Source organism: Bos mutus, chromosome 17 (assembly GCF_027580195.1).
Source record: "Bos mutus isolate GX-2022 chromosome 17, NWIPB_WYAK_1.1, whole genome shotgun sequence".
Lineage (NCBI taxonomy): Eukaryota > Metazoa > Chordata > Mammalia > Artiodactyla > Bovidae > Bos > Bos mutus.
In genome coordinates this window covers 25,399,972-25,407,927 of record NC_091633.1, presented here as the reverse complement: position 1 = coordinate 25,407,927, position 7,956 = coordinate 25,399,972, and the positions used below count along the sequence as shown (strand labels likewise).

General features: G+C 49.7%; 1 protein-coding gene across 1 annotated transcript in view; it reads left to right on the top strand.

Annotated features, from left to right (window-relative positions):
• Window positions 1-1,077: 1,077 nt before the first annotated feature.
• Window positions 1,078-7,956, top strand: part of TMEM132D (transmembrane protein 132D) — an 896,135-nt gene continuing 889,256 nt past the window's right edge. Inside the window, 1 exon segment of the mRNA XM_005898418.2 lies at window positions 1,078-1,984. Within this exon segment, the coding sequence (XP_005898480.2) occupies window positions 1,906-1,984 (79 nt within the window). The 5' untranslated portion in view covers window positions 1,078-1,905.

Here is a 7,956-nt window from a genome sequence, read left to right as displayed (position 1 = left end):
TCTCTTAGGTTCTTTGCTGTATTAACTCTAGAGTTTTATAGGAGAGAGATGCAAAGTGAAAATGCAGAGAGTTTAAAAAGTAAATGAAAAAAAAAAACCCAAACAACAAAACCATCCAGAAAGACAGACAGACATTCAAAAAAGTAAATACAGAATAAAATAGAAGCCACATCTCATAGAGAATGAAACCCAGACAGACACTCTTGAAAATTTGCAAGCTAAGCACCCAAAGTGTTGATATATTTTTGCAATGACGGGCATATATAATAAAACTTCTGTGGCTCCCTTGGCTGAATGATAATGACCCATTTTTACCTACTGAGGTAAAGTCACCTCATTTGATTTGGTTGTTGTCGGTTTACAATATTCTTTAAATATTCAGACCGCTTTCTCTCGCTCTCATTTCTGATTCGGGTAATTCAAAGGCTCCCATGGAGAAGTCCTTGGGCTAAAATCAGAGGCTGATGCTCTGTAGCCTTGGTTTCCAGTGTGTCTTAATTAGGCATTCAGGAAGGATAAAATGAAGAACTCGTCTTTTATCTTCTCAAGGCCAAGTTGGCCCCTAACGGATCCATTCCTAGTTCCAAATGGGCCAGAGGGGATTCGGGACGGAATTCTTTTAGGATCAGTGACTTGGTGGTCATTCCAGGGTAGAGGCGGGGTGAGGCCAGCATGACCCTCAGGACGGCTGGCAAGTCGAAGTCTTCCTCCCTAGATATTGTGGGGAAGATCCAGCGCGGGGGTGATGGGCCCTTTACAGCCATCTTCTCGTTTACTGGCAGGCGGAGAGCATTAGAAACCCCCAAGACAGAGGACCTGCTCTTAGCGTCAGGTCTGACTAGCAGGAGAAGGTAAACGGCCTTCTTGACACCTGTTGGGAGAGTGGGCAGCTCCCTGCCGCCTCCTCCGCGCTGGCCGAGCCGGCCGGGTACTAGCCCGCCTCCCAGCCGCTCCACTCCCGCTCCAGCGCGCAGGGAGGGGGTGGCCGGGAGGGTGGGTGAGGGGCAGACCCGGAGAGGTGGGATTGACTGTGCGGATTGGGGCTTGCGGCTGTCACTCCGAAAGGGTGGGGCTTTTTTAAAAAAGACAAATTTTTAAGGCAGACCCCGAGTCCGCACCCGGCACCGTGGCGCTCGCGTCCGTGCCGGATGCAGTCTCGGCGGAGCGCGGCCGGTGCGCGGGCGGCGAGGTCCCAGGGCCCGCGGGTCCTCCTCCGCGCGCGGCTAGCGCGCCTCCCCCAGGCGGCGGGGGCAGCCCTGCGTCCTCGGAGTCGGCGGTGCGCGCCGCGCGCTTAGGTCCCCGCGAGCTTGATCCCGGGCGGGAGCCGGGCCGGGGCGGGCGGCAAGGGGAGTGACTGCTCCCAGCCAAACTTTGGCGCCGGTGCGCGCCCCGGGGCGCGGCCGGGCGGGATGGGGACCGCGCGCCCGGGCGCCCCGCGCCGTTCCGGGCGCCGGGCCACCCGGCCGGGAGTCCTCGCGCCACCTCCGCCCGCGCCCCGGGCGCCGCATCCCGGCCGCCCCGCCGCCCGTTAGCCTACCCGCGTCCCTGCGCTCCCGGAGGCGCCCTTTGGGAGCCACCTGGGAGCCAGTTCTCGCTGGGTAAACGGAAAGGAACAAATTCGTGTGGATGAAAATAAAAATATCCTGGTGGGGGTGAAAGGGAGGTGGGGTTTGTCTGCGCGCGCGTTGGACTCGGGAGAGCAACTCCGGAGCGGCGTGCGGTGTCGCCTCCCGGCCGGCCATGGACTGGCGGGAGGAAGGCGCAGGGCGCCGCGGCCGCTCGCGCCCCTAGCCCGGCGCTCCCTCGCCTTCCCGCCCCGCTCCGACCCTCGGGGAGCTTGGCGACCGTGTCTTCATCGCCCAGACGGCACCGTGGAGCCGAGGATCTGCGCTCCGGGTCTCCGGGATGTGCGCGTCTGCGATGGGGACGCTGTGGCACCGCTGGTCCCCCGTGCTCATCAGCCTGGCCGCCCTCTTCTCCAAAGGTGAGGAGACGCCGCCGCCGCCACCTGGGGCCCCGGGACGAACTTTGCTGGGAGTGAGTGTGTGGGAGGGTGTGCGTGGATGGGGGTGGCCGGGAGAGTGGGTGTGGGTGTGCGTTGATGCGTGTGCACGCGCGCGCGTGCGGCAGCCAAGGTCCTCAGCGGCCCCTTTGCAGCAGGTGCCTCCCGGGAAGACTTGGGCGGGAGGCCCTGAGTGAGAGTGCCAAGGGCGGCAAAATAGCCCGGTCCACATGGCAGCCTCGGGGAGGGGGTCGCGTGGAGAACCTTGAAAGGAGACGTGGGCCCTGGGAGGGCTGAGGAGGATGTCCGAGGAAGGGATTGAAATGACCTCCTGAAAAGGTTCTGGAATTTGGACTTGACTTTTTCTGCTGGCAGGCACCCGTGAGGATATAATTCCAGAGCGCGCCTCTGTATGGGAATGCAGTTGAGTACATTCGTCGGCTGCGACGCCTATGAAATGGGTCCAGCTCTGGAGAGGTGGCCCTGAGTTTCTCTAAGAGAGATTTTGGGGGCAGACTTCTCTTCCTTTGCCTTCTGTGGCTGTTTGTCCGAGGGCAGCATCCGTGAGGGTTGGGCGCAGAGTTTAAACCGTGCTTATCACCTGCGTTCCCCCAGCAGAGCCCCTAATTTGCAGCTGCCAGAAAAGCCGGGATTCCCCATCTGCTTCCCTTCTGTCAGCATCCCTCTCTGTCATTGGTACAGCAAGTTGGAATGCTCAGGACACGAATTCCTTGAAGGGAAATTATTTGATTCACACGTGAGGTTGTAGAAAGGATCAGCAGTTCTTCCTGCTTACTGATCAGGACTCTATCTGTGTGTGGTTCCTTCTCCCAAGAGCCTCTTTCCTACAGAGAGAGAGAGAGAGATTAGAAGAAACGTGGAGCTTTTTAGCAGTCTCCCATGTGTGTCCCTAAAACCCTGTAAACAGATTTTTGTTCTCCGGAGAAGATTTCCGAGATGAGATCGCTCTTAGAAACTTCAAAGCCAATTATCATGCACAGAGCCTTTTAATTACAGGAATTTTCTGTTCTCAGAGCCTTTCCGGCATCACTGAGGTTACATTGCTTTAGATCTGACAATAGCCGGCTTTTGTGCTGGTGTGGTTTAGGAACAGGGTGACCCGTGCCCACTCTGCTTGGCTGTCTTTTCAAGTGTGGTCTAAAGGGCTCATGTCTCCTAATTATGAGTTAGAGCAATTCTGAGGGCCAGAGCCTCGGGGGTTTTTGATGTGCACAAGAAGCAAGAAAAGGTTGATGAATTTGGTGAAGCCAACCCAGGCAAACGTGAGGTTAAAAAAACCTGAATCCACAGCGACAACAGCCCAGCAGACTTGCCTTTTGCTACGAGGCATGTTTTCTATTGGTTGTCGCTTGATTTGATAGTAGGAATGGACTCCTGTGTTTTATGCTGCAGTAACAAGGTTTTACTAAGAAAGGTACAGAATTGCTTTGTAAATATGACCTAACTATTGTGTTTCCTTGGTTAGGTACATAGTTCTCTTACTGATCTCCTTATTAGACTGAGTAGGGTTGAAAAGAAATGTATTTCCCCTGATAGTCTCTTGAACTTTTTCAAGTGGAAACTCTGAAAATGTCCTTAAAATGAGAAACTCTGACGTGAAGGTCTTGGCTTGTGGAAAGATGCTATAAGCCCAGCCTATGGCATATTTTGATTTGAACACCCCTAAAACCATTCTGTCCTATAAAATTTCCTGGTGCAGATAATAATGGTGTTTTAAATGCAGGGACCGTGCAGTTCTTTTTCCATTATGTTCAAGTCACTTTGCGCTCTCAGATCCTCTGACTGCCTGAAAGTTCTGAACCAGCTTGAAATCCAAGATGGACTATATTTCAGAGGATTTTGATTGGAAGAAAACATATGCATAGACACACACCCATCCAAAGTGCCCAGTTTATCTGGGTCCAATGCAAAGATGGAGATTGTTACCAAATACTAAATATTGCTTCAGTGTATTATTGTTTTTACTGCATTGCTCTAGTTCTTTCTAAAGATGAAGCTTTAAAGGAACAGATGTGTACATTTTAACAACAGGCTAAGGTCTTTGAAATTCACATTTGTTTAAATTTTATGCACAGGAAGTGATTGGACATACAGCAACCTCATAGATCTTTTGAAAATCAAATAAAAATAAAATTTCATTGCTTGCACTTCTATCCCTTGGGAACTGGGAACTCTACTATGACACAAAAAGTTTGATCAGCACTGTCGTCAGGTGGTCCCAGCCTTCACTGGAGAATGATCTTTATGTCAAGTCATCAGAGGGCTTGTGTCTTAAGTTTAGGATATTAACTTACTTAAAAACTTCATGCAGATTACAGCTGTGCCAGCTTGCGAATGTGGTTTTCTATGCTGCTATTGGCTTCGTGGAAGGGGGCAGGGCATGGAAAGGAAAGGGGCCCAAAGACAAATTAATGAGACTGTTAAGGCAAGTTCACCTGTCGGCCACATAGGCCAGACAAACTGAAACGTCAGAATTTGGAACAGAGAAAGGTTTATTGCAGGACCATGCAAGGAGACAGGTGGCTTATGCCCTAAAAAGCCTCGAGCTTCCTGAAGAGTTTTGGCAAAGCGTTTTTAAAAGCCAAGTAAGGCAGGTGGTGGTGGGGGTCACAGGGTACCTGATCAGATGGTGCACAATTCTCTGGCTGATGATGAGGGAACAGGGCAGGGTTACAGGGGTTAACTTTATCTATCCTTAGGCTCCAAGGGTTGTGGGGCTATGTGCTCTCGGTCCTTAAGTAGTTAATATCTTCCATTTGGTGGTGGGGTTTCTTGTCTGCAAAACAACTCCGGAAATGTGCATCAAATACTATTATTTAGGTACTTCAGAGAGAAGCTAAAGCAGAGGATATGGGGAAAGGCCTGTCCCAGGAAGGTCCCAGGGGTTCCTTCTCTTACAAAACTATGCATGTGTTAGTCGCTCAGTCATGTCTGACTCTTGGTGACCCCATAGACTGTAGCCCGCCGGGCTCCTCTGTCTATGGAATTCTCCAGGCAAGAATACTGGAGTGGGTTACCATTTCCTTCTCTAAAGGATCTTCCTGACCCAAGGATCGAACCCTGGTCCCCTGCATTACAGGCAGATTCTTTACCATCTGAGCTACCAGACTTACAAGACTAGTGACCGTCAAAGAGCTGGGAAGGCTTTCAATACAAAATCAGGAAGGTTGCCACATGTAGACTGCTTGTCATGACCCTGACCTGCATCCCCCAGAGTTGTGTTTTCTTGCAAATGCCAATAAGAAGCAGACACTCAGAGGCCTGGGATCCCGGGAGAGGAACTGCTGGGGTGATGGGGCACCGTCTTCAGGCTGTGCCAGTCATGTGCTCCACCTGCATCCGGAGCAGTACAGCCAGCCTGCTGGGCAGTGGCATTGTGAGGTCACCTTCTGCAGAATGTTTCCACCTTGATCAGTTCAGTTCAGTTTAGTCGCTCAGTCATGTCCTACTCTTTGCGACCCCATGAACCACAGCACGCCAGGCCTCCATCCATCACCAACTGCCAGAGTTTACCCAAACTCATGTCCATTGAGTCAGTGATGCCATCCAGCCATCTCATCCTCCATTGTCCCCTTCTCCTCCTGCCCTCAATCTTTCCCAGCATCAGGGTCTTTTCAAATGAGTAAGCTCTTCGCATCAGGTGGGCAAAGTATTGGAGTTTCAGTTTCAACATCAGTCCTTCCAGTGAACATCCAGGACTGAGCTTTCTTCTTAGGTCAGAACTGAAGTGTCTGGCTGGCCAAGCATCACCTCTTATTTAAGAATATCCTCCCACATCCCATCCTTCTGGACTGGAAGGAACTTCGGTTTCCAGTGACACTTTGTCTGGGCTGTTGGGGAGGAAGGCATATTCCAGGAGGGAGCATTCTGGGGTGTGTGTGTATGTTTGAGAGAGACACAGAGACAGAATAGACTTCACTGCTTACATTTAAACAGTGACAAAATTAAAAGGCTAAGAAATGGGGAGACCATGAAATTTCATTTTTCCTGAATTAAAAAGTTAAATGCTAAATATGATTTTATAAAAAGTACTTAAATACATAGAAAGTTAGAATTCTAACTATTCAGATCTGCTTAATTTAGTTCAATTCTGAAAGCCAAGGGAAAATGAAAAACAAAAACTCCAAAAATACCCTATTGTAGAAGCTTACTTGTTGTTTGGTCGCTAAGTCCTGTCTGACTCTTTGAGACCCCATGGACTGTGGCATGCCTAGGCTTCCCAGCCCTTCAGTATCTCCCAGAGTTTACTCAAACTCATGTCCATCGAGTCAGCAATGCCATCCAATCATCTCATCCTCTGTCGCCCCCTTCTCATCCTGCCTTCAGTCTTTCCCAGCGTCAAGATCTTTTCCAATGAGTTGGCTGTTTGCATCAGGTGGCCAAAGTACTGGAGCTTCAGCTTCAACATCAGTCCTTCCAATGAATATTCAGGGTTGATTTCCTTTAGGATTGACTGGTTTGATATCCTTGCTGTCCAAGGGACCCTCAAGAACCTTCTCCAACACCACTGTTCAAAAGCATCAATTCTTTGGCGCTCAACCTTCTTTATGGTCCAACTCTTACACCCGTATGTGATTACTAGAAAAACTATAACTTTGACTATATGGACTTTTGACTTTTACATTTTTACACTTCTGCACTTTACCCTTGACTTTTACATTTTTAAAATTCATCTAGCCATTTATCCATTGACCAATTTATTCAACCAGTCATCATCCATTATGTATTCATCCATATATCCCTCCATTTATCCATCCTTTCATCCATGTGCCCATCCATCCTTCCGTTCTTTCATCTATGTAGCCACCTATCCATCCTTAAGTCTAAAAAATTTGATAATTCAAAAAGTTTCAAAGAGCACAGAACCCTGCAGGAACTATTTGCCAGTGTTCTGAGGACACAGGATTAGGAAGGTGTAAAGTCATTGCTGGCCATTTCTCTAGCTTGTAAAGCACACAAATCATCCACGATTTTAAGTTGTGAACTCAAACCCCTCCTGTTCTGTGTTCAGGTCCCTCTTCCTTTCCTCTTCTGCTTTTCTTGGTTCCCTCTGCTTCCTTATTTTATCACAGTAGCTGCTTTTGGAGCACCAGTTGTATTATTACACACTTTATGCTGGCCGTAGGATTACAGCAGTGAGAAGAACCCACCCAGATAAGGTTACTATCCTTCCAGAACTGGCAGTTCATAGAGGAGACAGAGAAAAGTGCTTAACTGTATAAAATTGTAAGGCTTCTCTGGTGTTCTAGTGGTTAATACTCTGCACTCCCAATCCTGGGGGCATGCGTTTGATCCCTGGTCTGGGACCTAAGATCTCCCATGCCACCTGGCACATTCAAAAAAAAGTAATTATACATTACATAAAAATGTTATATAAAGGAATGCCAGCTTTCAACTGTGATGTGCTAGAGGCACAGAGCAATCATCTCTGAGTACAGGTATGTTGGCCTTGAACTTAGCGCATCTGGGGAGTGGCTAAGTGTCAACAGAGCTGGTATATGAGAGGGAGGGTGCAGACACGTACGTGGACTCCAGAGGGCAGTGTGGCTGGGCAGAGAGAGCAGTGGAGCTTGTGGTACTGCATGAAGGGACAGGATCCTGTCACCCTGACCTGGAGACAGGCAGCAGTCAGATGGGGTGTGGAGGTATCCGTGGCATCCAACCCTAGTCTTCTGCGTTGGCAAGTGAATTCTTGACTTCTGAACCACCCAGGTGATGCTAGTGGTAAAGAATCCATCCGCCAATGTAGGAGACATAAGAGGCGCGGGTTCTATCCCTTCGTTGGGAAGATCCCTTGGAGGAAGGCATGGCAGCACTCTCCAGTATTCTTGCCTGAAAAATCCCATGGACAGAGGAGCCTAGCGGGCTATAGTCCATGGGATGTGGAAGAGTCAGATATGACTGAAGTGACTTAGCATGCACTCATGAGTCAC